Here is an 18024-nt window from a genome sequence, read left to right as displayed (position 1 = left end):
TCAATTTTTCACCAAATAAATGCACGATCCAATTCCTACCTTTCGCTTTGGCCTCGTAATCCGGTTTGCAAACGAGTTTACGGTCCTCCATTAGGTAATACTGATCACCGGTATCGAGTTGTCGCGAGCAAAGAGCGCACGAGAAACACGTCAGATGATAAACGAGCTCTTGTGCTCTTCTCACGACCTCCGATGGCGCCAAGCCTTGGCCGCAGCCCGCACATTTTGTCCCGAAACGCCTGCCACACCAACAACACACAACATTTGACATTACATTCACAAATAAAACAATCGTTATATCGATCATTTTTAATACACCAATCAACGATTTTCATTATTTGCATCGCTACCGGTTCTCACAAAATCGAAAAACAAATGTAAAAAGTCCCTTCGAAATTTTTTTATTCGACGCTAAAACCACTGCCGAATACCTAAGAAAGTTCGAACGACCTTTTTTTGGTTAACATTCCCAAAACAGTTACGCCAATAATCGAATTTTTGGGCATCGATTTTTCTGTTTTCGTAACACTTCGATCCTTCCTCTCCGTACGAGGAAGATTATTATTTTTTTTTTTGTAATAAATTCTCTATTTTAAAATACAGTTTTTCGTTATCGTAAAAATTTTTTTGGAAGTGCCATTTTTAATAGAATTACAGAAATTTTGACCTCGATTATATTTTGTAGACTTTCGAATTATTCGATTCCTTGTCTGTCGTTAAATAGCACGGAATTTGGGAGTTTCTCGAAGTAGAAAAATCCCCTGTGACGTCAAGTTCGACGTTGTATTACACTTTTAGCGGGGTTTATCGACGAATTTGGATAACGGTGAGAGTCGGAAACTAAGAAAAGAAAAAAAGTCTTCCCAGAGCTGGTAGAGAATAAAAATATGGCGCCTCGTCGTCGTTGAGAGAACAATAAGGGCGGGGAACGATTCGTGTCTTCGACGATACGGAAAAAAAGGACAAGATGCGAACAGCGTGGAATCTTTCCAGCGACAATCAATACTGCGTTGCTGGAAAGGCGTGAAGCTTCTTTCTTGAAGAAACTTATCTGCGCGCTCGTTCCTCCGCTTTGTCTCTTCCTTCGATCCAACCGATGCCCCCGTAGCAGCCCCTACTTTACGAGCCCACCCTCTGCTCTCGAGGATCTTTCACGGAGATAAATAGGCACCGCGAATAAAAAAAAAAGCCTCGAATAAAATGATGGACAAAAATAAGCGGGCACGGACACGGGAGAATGGAGAAAAATTAACCGAAATCAGTCTTTATTTCAAAAAACTTTGTCAACATTCGTCGTGGGGGGTTGAAAAAGTGAAAAAAAATCGAAAAAAAATTCGGCGAGTGGGCTAAAAAATTGTCGAAAATCCGCAAATAAATTGGAAACGATCTTCACACAAGTTTTTAGCGCAAACATTTTATTATTTCTCTCGGAATTTTCAAGACGGTCGATCAACAGCACCGCAAATTGTCGATCGGTACGAAGAGTTGGTGAAAAAAAAAACGGAGGCAAACGTTTAAAATTGATGCTTACTTGTAAAAGTCGTCTTTGCAGAATACGTGACCGTTCTTCGCGAAACACTTGTTGGTTAACCTCGCTCCGCAATCCCTGCAGGTGAGACATCGCGCGTGCCAGCATCTCTCGAGCACCCTCAAGACGTACCTGTCCAGAATGGCTTCTTGACATCCCCCGCATTTTGGTATCGTCGCTGCGTTGTTTTCGTCGGACAGCAGCATCGAGAACATTGAGACAAAACAATATTTCTTAATAATTTATATTCGTGCGAGATTTCAATCAGAAAATTCGAAAAGATTTTAGTAAAGTTTCAAATCATTTGACTCGAGGACGTGCAACTTTGAGGACAAAAATCTTCGCAGACTTTTTTGGCCGTGAACGAACCGACGAAATTTTCAGATTTTCGCAAACTTGTTTCCAGCGTTTCGCTTTCATCGTGGATCGCAAATTCCATGAATTCATTCGGTCGTGGCTTATTTTCGAAAAAGTGCGAAATCATTTTGGAAAATTGATTTTTTGTGCACACCGCGCGCATTGGCACAGACCCGTATGGAAATCGATCCGAAAATCGTTGCTCGATCGACGAATCATAATTGCCGAGAAAAATTCAAATGTTCGCATCGAAGGAGCTTTTCCGAGGAGAGCAAAAAGGAGAAACATTTCTTCTCCACATCCAAACGAGCGCAAACGCCGTCAAACCTCAAAGAGACTGCTGTTGCAAAATTCCAACTGCGTTGGATTTCATTTTTTCCAATCACACAATAATTTATCTAAAAACTGTGCTGTGCACACTTACAAAGTAATACTTCAGGGATATTTTTCGGCAGCGTTATTTCGGCGAGCGGGTGATCAGCAAAGGGATGAAAGCCTCGGGCCGAGAGATTGACATTGCTGTTGTGGTGTGACTCCGGACTGCTTTGAGGAGGCGTTAAAACTTCGCTTCTATTATTTCTGTAAGTTCTGTCGAGCGGTAAGCCGACATTGCAGCCCAACATCTCAATACCGATCATTTCGAGAATCGACCACACGATAATTCTCCTCAGGACGATTCAACGAGAGAAAGTATCGAAAAAACCAGTCAATCACAGAATTCCTCTCATTCTCGAAAGTCCAATCTCACAATAGCGCCGACAAAAAAAGCCAAAACAATAGATTCCAGAGGATCAACGAGGATCGATCGATGATCGTTAACAACGACAATCGATGCCGCTTATCACAATAATCACAAAATATCACGCACCGCGCCTTCGTTATTGGAACGTTATCCACGAAAAAGCCTCTCGAACCAATAAATTTGCCATTTTTTCCACTAAATCATAAGCTCGCAGAACGAATATCGATTTTCCAGCGTATCGATGGAATCCCTACGCGCCTGAAGCACGCGCCTGTGTTATGAAAATGAAAGAAAAAAATATAAGAAAAAAAATGGGTAATCGCGAAGTTGACAGTTCGAGAGCACGCGCGAGACTGTCGGCTCGGTGGAGTTGTGCTCGTGCGCACGTGATTCTCTCCAAGGGTGAGGATAATATCGCGTGCGGGGGTTACCAGAATCGTGACGAGAACGAGAGAGAGGGAGGAATGAAGATCATGCTTAAGGGGTGACTGGGTGTGGTCGCAGCCCTCTGGCACCCCTGTAAATGTGCCGATTGGTTGGTACATCGACCGCCCCCAGTATGGCGCGAGCTTTTTTACCCCTTCGCACGGACACGTATATACACGTGTACATTTGTTCAGCAACCCTTTCGAGCAAGCGACTTGACGAGCTACGAGGCGACGAATTGCTGAGAAAAAAAATGCGAGAGAAATATCGCCGAGGAAACATCCGAGCACTTATCGCGCTTGTTTAACTTTATTTACACTAAATTTACGTCGAATAAATAAACAACAAACGAGCCTCGGAAAAACCGAAACTTCGTTTCCCTTGGCTTCATGGTCCTCAGAAATATGCTTATTTCAGCGAGCATTGTCGCTCGAGATAAGTTCATTTTCCTTCAAAATCGAGCGCAATCGAGGGTGGCAAAACGAACGAAAATAAACGATGGGAAAAGGTTTCTTGGAGAAGTTTCTGAACACTGGCCAGTGAGGAGTTCCAATAAACTACTTCTCGGGGTTCGTCCAAAGTGCCTCGGAAAAATAATGAAGATCGTCGTACTTTGTTTTCGCGTCATTAGTAACGTGTAATCTCGTGATTTTTCTTTCCTTCGAATTCGCCACTGAAAAGTTCTTTTCGACCGAATAAAAAATGTTTGATCGAAGCATCGCTCGAGTCACGCGACTCGATTACAGAGTTTGAAAAAAGCGATTTTTTGCTTAATTCAGGAGCGTATTTACGATATATTTATTATAATATAGTTCGAGCGCGAATAAATGCGGGATGAAAAGACATTTCCAGGATATTCCGATACAAGGGTCGGGGCCGTGCGATGGCGAATATAGAAAGGGGATGGTGCGGGGTTGCCTTGGCAGCGTTTGTGAAGAAAATTGCGACGGCGCGATGGCGGCTTGAGAAAAAAGTGTAAGAAAGAAGCGGAGGAAAAAAACGATATCTCGGAATTAAGGAAACGGGAAATTCAACTGGCAGAGGAGAGGGAACGCCATTTTCTAATCTCGCATCTTTAGAGCTTTCCATATTCCGTGCTACCTATATAAATGTACCGTCTTCTTATTTACCAGCTCCTTTGCTACGATAAATAGACTTTGTATTTGCGGAGTGAGAAAGCAAAAAAATGAATGCTTCCAGCGTATTTCCATTCTTTGCTGTCCTCTTTGCTCGTCTCTCCCGTCCAATCTCCTGTGGGTACAATCGTCATTATCATTACACTGGATGACATTAATCGTGATAAACTCGACGATATTCCAATCGCAGTATTAATCCTCTGTGGTCACCAGGGGTCAAAATGACCCGAAGAGCAAGAGTTTAGAATTTCTTAATTTTGGTGGCTGAGGAAGCTGGTCGAACCGTTGCCAGAGTTGTGATTTTTTTTACTAAAATATGCTTTTCTCTCAAACATGGCCTCGTTGATTTTTTTTCGCCTATTTTGGAAGTTGGATAAACGTTTTTTTTCTCGTGATATTCCCATTCGGAAGGGTTCGAACTAATATCTTGAATTTTTATGTGTCCTTCGGAACGACACTGGCAACTGGATCGTATTTTATGGCTGTCCAAATTGGATCGATGTTTAATTCCTAATTAAAGCTGTTGCCACTTTTTAAATTAATGTCAGAGTTGTTGATTCGATATTGCAAATGCATTTTTTCAGCTTATCTTTTGGCGAATGAAATTACAAGCCGTTAATTAAGCGGGGATCCGTCACTGACCGAACCCGAAATTTCACTCGTCCCTGGCGAAAATACTGTCATTTTTTATGTAAATAAACCGCATTAGAGAGCGCAAAGGGTAAACACAAAGGGCAATGGATGAAGAAAAAAGTATTAATAAAAAGGCAGAAGGTTATAACAGGAATGGGCCAAGCCAAGGAGAAACAAAATGTCGAAATAAGCAAATGTGAGGTTACACGAGTGCTCATTACCAATTATTTCGTTCAAACTTTGAGGTAATATATCTTCATTGCTAGTAAGACAATCGTCTCGAATTTTTCCCCAAACCTTCGTTATATACTTCGTCGTTATTGTGTACTTTTTCATAAACTTTGTAAGCAGCCTTGAACTGGCTTAAATGAAAAAAAATAAATAAATAAACAGATAATACGAAAAATATGAAAGAATTTGGAGGAAAAAATCACTGAGAAAGCAGAATTGGAAAAAAAAGTTTTCTCTTCTTTGACTGATCGATCATTTCATCGATTTTTATTAATGAAGAATCCCCTCGAAAGTGTTGCCTCAATTAAAACATCTTCAAATAAATCCTCAATCAACGTCTCTCATTCGATTTTCCTGTCACGCGTTTCTGCATAATTGACCTACACCCAGCATTAATTACGAATCTAACCGGAGCTTGTGATTCGTGAATTTTACGAGTATACGCGCGATTATGACGGAGAGCAGGTTTACGAGGATAAAAAGGATCCTTAGCGTGGCGCTCTCGTTAATAGACGTCACCATGCAAAGTTACGAACCATCTGCCGTCCCTCGCTCCGAGGATATACGTCTATATACGTACGCGTATGCAGTACACGAGAATACGAAAAGCCAGACGACACGAGGGAGGGTGTCGAATATCCGCGACAGCAGTAAAGTAGCTGGCACGAGCGCGTGATCGTCAGGTGGAAAATCGTGGCTTCTTCACGGTGCGTTAACCGATCCCTGCGCGCACGATCCACACATCCGAATCCGCGTATCCGTGTGCACGATAATTCATTGATGTACGTCAATTTCACCGCGGGGAGGGGGAGCCAAGGACCAATGATCTTGAATCTCCCGGTCGTTCGCTCCGCAGCAGGATTCGCGACGGAAAAAGCATCGAAAAATCATGCAGATGCCCAATTTTCTGTATCAATATAAACGCCAAGTTTACGAGCCACGCGAGAGACTGAGAAGGGTCACCACCGAAAAGCCCCCTTAGCATTTGAATAATCATCCAGATTGCTAGGCAAATTTTCGGCCAAGATTCTCAATGCTTTACCCAGCCAAGGGGATCGCTCGTCGAGGTCGCCCCGATTGTTCAATACATCACTCTTATCTATGGAGCTAACAAGCATAAAAATAAACATAAAACACAACGAGTTCGGGTCCTTAAGCCAGAATAAAATTGCTGCTTTTCGAGGAAATTTGACTTCCCACGTATTTCGACTATTCCAACATCGAAATTCTTCGTTCTCGGTGAACGAGTTTGTTGTATAAGTTTTTCCATAAATTCGAATCGCTAAAACGGGGCGATACTCGAGCGAAGCATTCGCGGCAAGCGAATGCCAAAAATTCCAAAAATTCTCGATTTTGTGATAATTTTCAATAAAGGTCAACGAAATTGACAGAAATATTGGAACGAATCGAGCGAAACTCCAACGAGATCGAACGTAATAAAGAAATAGCAAAATTTCATATGGGGGCGAGTAATAAATCAAACGAGTTGCCAAAATACATTTAAATGAATTCGAAGGTGGAGCGAATAGCGAAGAGCGTACACGCACATGGCGAAGAACCGTGGTCCCGTTAGGCGCCGCGAAAAAGGGCTCTTGATGGGATCCAGGCGCGCAGCGATGGAAAAGGGGCTAGAATAGCGCGCATCGAAAAATCCACCCCTCGGTCTCTATATCCATATGCAATATTGCCCATAATATTCTCTCGCAACGTGTACGAATAAAAGATCCGGTTAATGTTCCTTTGACAGTTGGCTTTGGGGCTGCCGAGCCGGGCGAAAAGCGAGAAAAAGGCCTCGACATTTTGGACTTTGTGTGGCAAAGTCATGAATGTCAAACATGTCGCTCGTCCCACTTAATAATCTATGCACAATTGTATATCGATACTCCGATTTCTTTATTCTGATAAATGCGATTCACGCAAATTTATTGAGGCTCCAGATGTTGCGCAGAATCTCCGCTCCGCACCGATCGTTTGTGGGTCGAAGTCGACTCTAAACTGAATTTTAAGGATTAAATATTGTATTATTAAAATCCACTATGCAATGGGAGTCGAGTGGTTCGAAATAGTAGAACCTGCTGGATTGCAATTCGATGCTTTTTCGTGCGTGGAACCAAAAAGGCTTTTGATTTGAAACGATGTGGGAGTCGACGTGTCGATTTTTCCATAGTTCGATAGCATTCGACGTTTTTTCTATTCGATCAAAAAATGCATTGGATGGAACGAGAGATGGTAAAAAAATGTGAGTTGGATTCGCGTTGGTTTTTGCGCTTGAAAAAAGTGATTTTTTTTCTCTCTGCGAGGAAGAGAGAGAGCAAAACTTGGTGAGTACGAAGAAGGGGAAGGTGTTGGAGTAAAACCCTACTTTTATTTGCGTCGGAAGATTAGAATGATACACACAGCGTGGGCGATAGAGGGTTAATAACGATTCGCAGATTGTTCATAATCTTTGAGGATTGCGAAATGTTCGGCTTTTGAGGAAGGAAGAGGGATAACAAAAAGCGTGTAGAAAAAGCAGGCAACGTGTGGGAGTAGAGCGTGATGACGAGTCACGCTACGATAAATCCAGTGATAAAAGTTGAAACAGTCGAGAAGCAGACAGTTTGTCGTTTGTTTTTTAATAGTCGGAGGTAAAATAGAGAACGAAAGAGACAGCCGGAGGTACAGAAAAAAAAGAAGAAAACGAATCGAGAGATACCGAAAGAGCGAAAATAGTGAGGAAGAGAGAGAGAGAGAAATTGCAATGAATAGAAAAAGAGCCGGCACGGAGGCTGGTGAAAAATATATGTTGAGCCCTTCATCGCGTCGAAACTCTTCGCTCCACATCACACACAACCCCTAAATCCGCGTCAACACCCCAACATCAATCCGAACCCCGAAGAGCTTACAATACGAAAGCACATGGACTACAAGCACGACGACGCCGACGACGACGACGACGACGACGACGACAGGTCCCACTGATTGTCGTGCCCCTCTCGCTCTCGGTCGACCCTCGGTCATCCGCGTCTACCCAAAAGCACCGACAAACAACAATTCACATATTTACGCGAAAACTCGTTCGTCTTTCTGTGTTTTCTCCTTTTTTAGTGTCTGCAAAATTCTTTCATCTTTTTTCGACTAGAAAACACGAGTGTGAACAAAACTGTTTCGATACGTCAAATAAAATACTGCAAATCTTGTTTTTTTTTTTGGGTAAAACGACATTTGTCGAATGCAACGTGATGATTGATCGATCGTTTTTTTCTTAGATCGTAAGATCACTGAATTTTTGGTGGCAACTATTTTTTGAAATAGTGGAACGAGTATTCTCGATTAAGGGGGGATTAGAAAGTCAGAAAAATCGATTGTTTTCGAGAATGTTTTTGGATAGAGGCGGAAATAACTTAGCATAGCGAACTTTTTGGTACATTTTCAAGAATATTTAAAAAGTACAGAAACATGGTTTTTATGTGAGAAATACTAATTTGTACGTGGTTTATGCACAAAGTCTGATTGTCGAAGTTTCTCAGCTGCGTACAAAAATTCCAATTTTTTTTATGATTTTTGTATATTTTTCTTCTACATGAACCTATAAGAACTCAAAAATATTGCGAAATTCAATATTTTTAGCGAGTTTGAAAAAAAAAACGCTTCTAAAGAAAAAGAATATCACTTCAATAAGGTGATTTAAATATAGAATTTTGCAATTTTCTCCGGTTTTTGTAGGTTCACATGGAAGGAAAATATATGAAAATGGAACGAAAAATTGGAATTTTTGTTGCAGACAAAAATTACCATCTCCACATTGTACGCAGCTGAGAAACTTCGACAATCAGACTTTGTGCATAAGCCATGTACAAATTAATATTTCTGACATTAAAAAAATGTTCTCGTACTTTTGAAATATCCTTGATACCGAAAAGTCCGCTATTCTAAGCTATTTCCGTCAATCCTAAAAACATTCCCGAAAACAATCGATTTTTTTGACTATCTAAAGTAGAACCCCCCCTTAAAAAAAATCATCCAATCGACGTTCGTTATAATATGAACCGAACAATAATTGTTCGAGCTTTTACATAATTCCGAGAACTGTAAAATGGGAGTAAAAGTCTTAAATTTTTGTGTCAGTTTTCATTCAAATGATGCAAAAAACGTATGTAAAATTTGTATAAAAATAGCGTTGATACGAGTGTGGTTGAAAGTGTCACGACGCGGGAACAAACGGCCTCGTAATTTTCACGATTTACCGTGCGAGTGGGTGGGAATCGAGAACGAGGAAAAGACCACGCCCAGAATCGTGTAAGCCGAACGAATTTTCTAGTATTTTTTGCATCCAAACAATCCCAACATTCGCGACAAGAATCTACGATTTTCAGTTTTTTTTTCGCACCTGACGCTCCCGTGTCGTCGCTCGAAGACTCGTGAATACCATAAACTCAGCTCAACATTCTTGTCCCCGTAATAAAATGGAGCAAACACGAAGTCCTGAACGATTTCATTCATAATTATTCTTCCTGTTTTTTTCCATCTCAGCCTCCCATTTGCAGACGCAGATTCAACGAGGAACGTAAATAAGAAGTGAAGATCGTGCCCCACAGCCAATAACGTTAATAAAATCAAATATTTTCCATTCAATAAAACGCCAACGAGGCGATACCGTCTCGTTTATGGCCTCGGTTACCAAGTGGCTTATTTTTTGTCCAAGGGGATAAAGAAGAAACATTTGGCTTTGCTTCTCGGTACATCGGCATACATTACTGTGTATTTTCGTACGTGATCCATGTTCGTGCGTGCGGGGTTACGAAAAATCAAGTGGAAATTGTGCAAATAAGTATGAAATGCGGACAATGTGCCCGCGGAACTGACTAATACGAGGACGGCTGGTCGGTGTTTTTAGGGGAGGATAAAAACTGTACATCTGTATATCTATATGTGCGCATAAATGTACATAGAAACGAGGGATCATCGCCGACCCCCTCCACGTCTGTCTGGTCCGCTTTTATCCCCTTCGCGTTCTCGCACACCAATCTTTTCACTCCTTTTCATAGGAGACGACGATTCTTTGTCCTGCACGCGACTGGCCTTCGCATAAGCATTGACGAAACACGTGAGCTGCGAATGGGAGAACCAAATGATTGTGTTTTCACGATAATTCGTTTGGAAAAGCGTCCAAAGTGAGCCAGGTAGCCACGGGTGGAATTTTTCATTCGAGAATTCGGTATTTGACAAAGAAAAACAGAAAAAATGTGCCTTCTGATAGAACTTTTGAAAAATCATTTTTTTCAAAAGCTTATCAACGACATTTGCCGGTGAGAGTTATCCCGGTGACACGAATCCGTCAGCATTTGTTGGCAAGAAAAGAGGGTACAAATGGTGACTTACGAAGGCCGAGGGGTGCGACGGATAATGCACCAGAGCCGCCCATAACGTGTTTGCTTGCAAGTGTCGATTGGAAATGAGCGAGTGGATGTGCGCACGAGAGAGGACGCGAGCGTCGGACTCGAAGCCAGGAAAATATTGGTTGGGAGCCTCGTTCGATCGTACATCAATCGCTTAGCCAAGCCATTAGCCCAACTTTTATTAGCAACAGACGACGAATCACAGTTTACACATCGCGGGGGATAAAAGAAGTTGAGAAATCTTGGGCCCAAGCTCCCCAAATTCTCAACTTTTTTTCCTCCTAGTTTTTCATTATTTATTTCAAACTCTGTTACTCCTATACGGAAAGATAAAACGGTTGAGAAATTCACCGATTTATCGAAAGTTCAATAATTGAGTAGCTGCACGGAGATTATTAAATTTGAAATCCATTACATGTCAAACACTTTTGACCATTCTTCGTTTTCGATCTGTACACGCGAGTACCATTTCTTTATTGTCTCGTACTCTATATTGATGTTTCTCGCCCACCAGTTCGATTCTTTCGGTCATGTACAAAGACCTCAGACCATTCTTCATTTTGTAAATCATGATACAAACATTGTATTTCAATCTTTGTTTTACCGACTGGAAACCTAAAACCTAATACATTTAGCGTATCTTGTACTCTTGTACATCTATTAAACTTTAAAATCTAGGGTTCAGAGTATTGTGTTACAGTATTCTAAATGTGGAGCGATAATCGTCTACTGATGTATACGAACTCACATATTCATTTAATCGATAGAACACGTTAATTTTTTTCGCTGCTTTTTTTACTACGGCTTTACCGTTTTGAAAATTCAAATTCTTACTGATTATCAATCCTAAATATTTTATTTCAACTTCTTTAATTTTAACATTTCTTATTTTTTAAATATCGCGGCAATTTTTAGTATACGGTTTTCGTGCGTCATGTTTTACTAGGAGTTTAGTTTTCTGTGTATTCGGTCTTAATGCATTGTTAAGCAGCCATGATATTATGATGTGGAAAAAATTGAATTTTCCTATGCATTAAATAATATTCATTGTTCAAAGTTTTTACCGGATTATGTCTACAAGTATGTCTAAAAGAAATGTCCGGTTAAGGAGGGTGGATAGCGACGATACAATGTTGCCATGCTAAACCATGTTAAATACATTAAAAATTTCAAAATGATAAGAAGTTAATAAAATTTGAACATATTCTTTAGTGCCAAGTTTGACAATACAATTTTTTTAAGATTTTTCTTCTGTACAGTTATCGAGTAATTGATCACTAAAGTTCACGTCTATAAGCATAGAGTTTATATAGGCATAAGAAAGGTTTCCACATATTCCGGGCATAAGAAATCTGCTTTAATTTCAAAACGCTTTTAGACCAAGTTCAACGTACCGATTAAACTTATTGTTAGTAGATATGTATTCAAGCATATCTTATTAACGTGAAAAAATATTTATAAAGATTGTTTTGCAAAACTATCAACTGATAAATGCAAATTTCCACGCTGACACATTTTCACTGGTATTTTTCAAAGAATTATCTGCGTTTTTTCATCGATTTTATTGCAACAAGTCTCATTTTGTTCGTCAACCGGTCCTCTATGAATCCACCGTGTAGTTGTTTTTTTAACTCGATCGTTTCACCGTTGCAACTAATTGTTCATTAAGTGAAAAAACTTTTTCATTCATAATTTCTCTCAGGAATGAGTTTAAAGGAAAATCTATGTGGTGAATTCGTAGAGGAACAAAATGAGATTTGGTGTAATAAAATCGGTCAAAAAATACAGATGATTCTTTGAAAAATACCTATGAAAATGTGTCATCATGAAAATTTGCATCTGTCAGTTGATAGTTTTGCAAAACAATACTTTTAAATATTTTTTCACGTTAAGATATGCTTGAATACATATCATAATATTGAATACATATAAGTTTAATCGGTACGTTGAACTTGGTCTAAAAGCGTTTTGAAAATTTAGCACTCATTTGACTAGCATGCAGTACAGGAGTTACCTCAATGCGTAATAACTCGATAACTCAGGAGAAGAAAATTTTGAAAAAAATTGTGTCTTCGCACTTGATGTTGAAGAACATTATCACCAAATTTGATAAATTTCTTATCATTTTGACGGATGTAGCCACCCTCCTTAAAGGTGCCTTAATTTTGAAGAATACTTCAATATTCATTTCGAAATATTCGGAGCAGGACGATTCGGCGCGGCCGTTTCGGTGCGGGTACGTTTCAGCGCGAGAAAGATCGAAGTAATCGAACTTTTATTTTTTTACGATAATTCTTTTTACAAAAAAAACCCATCCAACGGTTCCGCTCACACGTCAAAAGCGCTTCAATCCCGTCCAACGATTCCGCACACAAATCGAAAATGTTCCGGGAGAAGGAATTTTTCACCCCGAAATATTGCATGAGCGTCACCGTGAATTTTACTGCGCTGCACTGTTTAACATTTCCGTACGAACGTTCATGCGAGGATGCGCTATCGGTCTTTTTCTTCATTGTTCTTATAGTGCTCAGCCCTTCGTTGAAGTGGGTAAATCACCGATTTAGTGTGGTAGCGATTGATCGACACCTACATTGGTTCAAAGACATTTTACCGTGATGCACCGTGAAATTGACTAAACGTTTTGTAAATTTTAGTAAACGTACCACGAATTTCATAATCTGCGATATTTATTATTACAAAACTAAAAATTCCGCAGAATATTGAAAATTTACGGTAAATTTTACAGCGAATTTCACGTTAAATATTACCGTTTAATTATCTCCGTGATGCTTCGTTGTTGAACTATTTTTCAACGACACAAATACTCGAAAATATGAATAAATGATACCCTCGCCAACTCCTAATGCAGCAATTGCGTGCGAGAAGCAACAATTCCATTTGTTTTTATATCGAAAAGCTTGCGAGCGGGTTGGAAAGAAAGTTGAAAAGCGTGCAAAAGTGCGTATTCGCGTCGATAAATTAATGCGAAAAAAAATGAAAGCTGATACATCGTCGAGGATACTGTGACGATAATATAGTTGAAGTGTAGCGATTCGAATTGACGCACATACACAAAAGCACACATTCATACGTCTAAGGTACATAAATATGGAGAGAGAGAGAGAGAGAGAGAGAGAGATAGAGAGAGAGAGAGAGAGAGAGAGAGAGAGAGAGAGAGAGAGAGAGAGAGAGAGAGAGAGAGAGAGAGAGAGAGAGAGAGAGAGAGACTATATGAACAAAGTGGGTGCGAGGGCATTTAGCGAGTACATTAAGGAAATTGCGTGGACTCGCTTAAATCGCCACCCTGGTTGGATCCATCACCCGAGGGGTAGTTTCTCTCTCGTTCCAAGGACTACACACATGTGACGTGTCTCTCGCTTCCCGCAGCTCGAGGATTCAACCTCCCGTAATCGTTTATATATATACTCGCGAGTGCTACAAGTGTGTCTGCCTATGAATTAGCTCTATGAATGTGCGAGACGCGCGGGTGTTTTTTTCTTCTCTCAAAGCATGAAATACCTGCCCAAGTACGAGGGTGAATAAAGAGCGAAAAGAATAAAAGCCGCATCTATTGTGTACGAGCGCGGAGGAGCTGATAAGAGATAATATCGCAGTCGAAGAGATTGTCCGAGTGAAAAAACGCCTGCGGGAGGCTTATGGCCAAGAAGGTTTGCGCGAATATTTTAAGGCCTTGCGTCGAGAATTTTCAAGAAATCGATTTTTTTGCGGATTATTATTCTCTATAGTTTAGCCACATTTCTGTGAAAGTCGATTACAAAAATTCTCTATAGATTGAACGTTATTATAGAAACGTGACTGCCCAACGAGAGGGTCTGATGGGCACTTGAAACTTTAAATCCATTTTTCTTAAAACTACTTTTTCTGATACGCTCTGCTCGATAGCTCATACAGTTTTTCACATTTTTCGATGCTTTTTTTTGAATATTCAAAATTTTCTCTTTTTTTAAACTGCCGTAAATTGCTGAATTTTTCGAATTTCAAAATCAGTCTCGACAGACTACAACTACAACTTTATTTTACAAGAAATTTTTTCCGTGGAGCAACTTTTTTCATAGTGCTTCGGGAAACGTCATTTTTTATGTTGTAATTTATGAAAAAAATAAAATAAAATAAATTTTTTGACAAAGTTTAAATACTAATAAACAATAAAATAAACTTTAATATAGGGATCGAGTACGTTTCGTTGAAAATTCACGATTTTTTCACTCTCATATGTCCAACGGTGCTCGACAAACAGCCAGGAACGAATCGCATTACGAATGAAACATTAAGAGCCCGCACAACTTTTATCAATGGAAATTCCCCTTTTTAGCCCCCGCACAGCCTTCTACATGAGCATAATAAACGAACAAAAAAAAGAAACGTTTATCCACGATTCGGCTCCAGTGGGAAGGGACTTTTATCCACGGACTAATGAGAAATAAACATTGTACGAATGATATTTTGGGTTTAATGGCAAATAGTATGGAAAAAGAGATGATTTTTAAGAGAGAAAGGTTGAGTGCGTATGCTCTGCTCGAAAAATATAACGGCGCTTGAAAATATACGATGTATAAAAGTTGCGGTATTAAAGCTGTGAATAATTGTGTGCACCGAAATGTGCACCTTCGCTCCGTCCGAAATATACCCTCTGCACCAAGTTATCCAGCGAATGCTCGCTCTGTGTACATGTAAATAAATGAGAATTCAGCGTATAATGGCGGTGCTGGTATAGCACAGCGCGCGCGCGCACGAGACAAGTAGGGTCAAGTGAACTAAAGCGAAGTACTCGAAATGGGGGTGTTAAGGGGACAATATATGCTCGGCACGTCGAGGGTAGAGGATGGCTTTAATCTATTACCGCTCTGTTCGCCAAGTGGCTTCTTGTTATACCCTCGTTTCGGGGATAAAGCACTCGGGATGCATACTCTATCTTAATCTCGCCTGCGCGCTTCGCTCGCTATATATTTGTGCGTTTATTTCGTGTTCTGTGTGTACAGCTTACGATATTATTTTCAAAGTTTCATTTTCATTCGCGTTCAGTGTACACGTAAACGCGAATGAACAAATCTCGACGATGGACCTTGGTGATTTGCTGGGATTTGATTTTTTGCGCCGTCGAGGCCGCTGCGTGCTTCGTTCCCTCGCGAAGGCTGTTTTTTTAGGGGTTTCAGGCTCGAATCAATCGGACACTTTTCGAGTTTTTTCACTGAATTTTTTTGATGCGCTCAGTCTTTATTCGAAGAAATTAAAAATTCGCGCCACAAAGTGGCGACTTGCGGGCTCTCCGCAAGAGGTTTCCTGATCAAATGTACCTTTGGGATTAGCACCGAAATATCTCGGTAGCGATTGACCACTCGGTCTACGGCTCTCGTGGATCGTTTTTCAACGATTTGGACCAGAATTGAGCTGAAATATTAGTTACTTTTATCGCTGGAGTCAGTCGAGCGAAAATATTCGAGAATCGAAATTTTCGTATCAGGATTTTGGGGAAAAACGTGTTTTTTGGCTAGCTCTGGTCTGACTCCTTAAAACACTTCCTTCCTTGACGAGGAAAGCAGTTTAAAAATAAAACTCAAAAACATTTTCAAAATCATCTGCCTGATTTTTGCTTCTTTTTTGCGAAGTCAAAGGTCTGATTTTCTTACGGTCTTGATTTTTGGAAATTTCAACGGAGCAAAAACTTGAATTGAGTCTATTCCAACGGGGCAGGATCACCTGCAGCTTTTTCGAGCTTCTAAAAAAAGGCTTCGAAGGTGTTTATGATTTTTTTTGACAATACCAATTACAAAATCAGCGTCCTCGAGGTCGTTTCGAGCCAAGTGACCCGAGAAGTGCGACTGAGTCCGCGCAGAGCGAAATTACTTCCGGCAGATTCGTACGCTTATGAGGGATTCAACCAACCGGAAACCAATGACTCGAACGTCCCCGAGAGTCAGAAAAATTTGGTCCTATTGACACAATTATATTTTCGTTTCTTACACTCGAGTAAGCACCAGCTGTTTTACTGTTCCTTATGATTGACGCCGAATCAACGGTGCATGCAGTACATTGATACAAAAAAATGGACTTGAAAAAAATTTAATTTCATTCTACAATACAAAACTGCCAAAACTCATATTCATTGGGTTTATGGTAGTTCGTGCGCGAAACGATTTTGTTAAGAAAGTTTTGAAATTCACACAGAGCTTAAATGAGCAGTCGACTCACACGCATGTCAAATTTTAAAGGGTTCGTCTTATTGGTTATTGAGATAAACGTGCTTAATTATATAGAAAAATACATAGGGTTTTAAGGACTATTCGTAAAAAATCGTTTATCTTTCCATATAGCGAATGAACGCTTCTTGCACAGTTTATGAAAAAGTACACAATAACAACGAAGTATATAACGAAGGTTTGGGGAAAAATTCGAGACGATTGTCTTACTAGTAATGAAGATATATATCACCTTAAAGATTGAATGAAATTGGTAATGAGCACTCGTATAACCTCACATGTGCTTATTCCGGCATTTTGTTTCTTCTCGGCTTGGACCATATCTGTCTTTTTATTAATACTTTTTTCTTGATCCATTTTCCTTTGTGTTTTCCCTTTGCCCTCTCTAATGCGATTTTTTACATTAAAAAATACAGTATTTTCGCCAGGGACGTGTGAAATTTCGTGTTCGGTCAGTGATGGATCCTCGGTGAATTAATGGCTTGTAATTTCATTTACCAAAAGATAAGTTGAAAAAATGTATTTACAATTTCGAATTAATAACTCTGACATGAATTTAAAGTGATAACAGCTTTAATTAGGAAGTAAAAATCGACCGAATTTAGACACCCATAAAATACGATACTTCGGGCATGATCTGCCTTAAGGGTTTAAGGAACCTCCATTTTGTTGATTACCAACGAAATGTGATGACACTAAAAAAAGTTCGAATACTTTCAATCATTTTTATCCTGATCCTGTTCGATGTTCGACATCTCGATTGCGTTTCTATTTTGATATTTTTCGGAGCAGAAACTCATGCGAAAATAGTGATAATATTCTCGTTTTATCCACGTGCCATACGAGGCAGGCTCAGTTTCAGGGAACGATGCGTTCAAAGCGGGAAGGATATTGAAACGAGCAGCTGGTGGAAACCTTGCTTGTACAGGATCCTGTAAAGGGATCTCGTCAAGGGTGCATCGACGAAGGTTGTGCATGCGCCAGTCAGCCGGACGAGCTCCCCGAAACCATACTCGTTTATTTTCTTTGCCTTTTTGCTTGCACATGTAAATTTTCCGAAATATAAAATGCCGGACATTTGAACGAAGTCTGTGAACCAAGTTGTCTCAAGTGACGATTTGTTGTTGCACGTGGCTTCCCTCGTTGTCGTTGCCACCTTATTCGAGTTCCTTCGACACTTTCAATTTCTCAATTAAAAAAAAATAAAAAAAAAATAAAAAGTGATTCTCAAAGTCACGAGAATCCTAGTCCAAAACCAAAGCAACGAAAACCGAAATAGAATAAAATCAATGGAATTCCAACATTTACGTAACCATCGAACGTCAAAGTTGTCGAAAAAAACGTTTCAAGAAAATTGAATTTGAAAAAAAAAGCG

General features: G+C 40.0%; 1 protein-coding gene across 4 annotated transcripts in view; it reads right to left on the bottom strand.

The window, feature by feature from the left end:
- Lim3 (Lim3 homeobox protein) overlaps window positions 1-18024 on the bottom strand; it is a 50022-nt gene that overhangs the window by 5339 nt on the left and 26659 nt on the right. The window contains exons 1-3 of one of the 4 annotated variants that reach the window (XM_043419928.1): window positions 2310-2959; window positions 1532-1706; window positions 40-248 (exon numbers count right to left, since the gene is read on the bottom strand). In XM_043419928.1, coding sequence (XP_043275863.1) covers window positions 40-248; window positions 1532-1706; window positions 2310-2523 — 598 coding nt within the window. In that variant the 5' untranslated portion in view covers window positions 2524-2959. Of the gene's footprint in view, window positions 1-39; window positions 249-1531; window positions 1707-2309; window positions 2960-18024 lie in introns of those variants that run through there. The other 3 variants (XM_043419929.1, XM_043419926.1, XM_043419927.1) reach the window with 3 other exon arrangements.

The sequence above is a fragment of the Venturia canescens genome, chromosome 5 (genome assembly GCF_019457755.1).
Source record: "Venturia canescens isolate UGA chromosome 5, ASM1945775v1, whole genome shotgun sequence".
Taxonomy (NCBI): domain Eukaryota; kingdom Metazoa; phylum Arthropoda; class Insecta; order Hymenoptera; family Ichneumonidae; genus Venturia; species Venturia canescens.
Note: the sequence above shows the minus strand (reverse complement) of the source record. Positions and strands in the feature narration are given on the sequence as shown.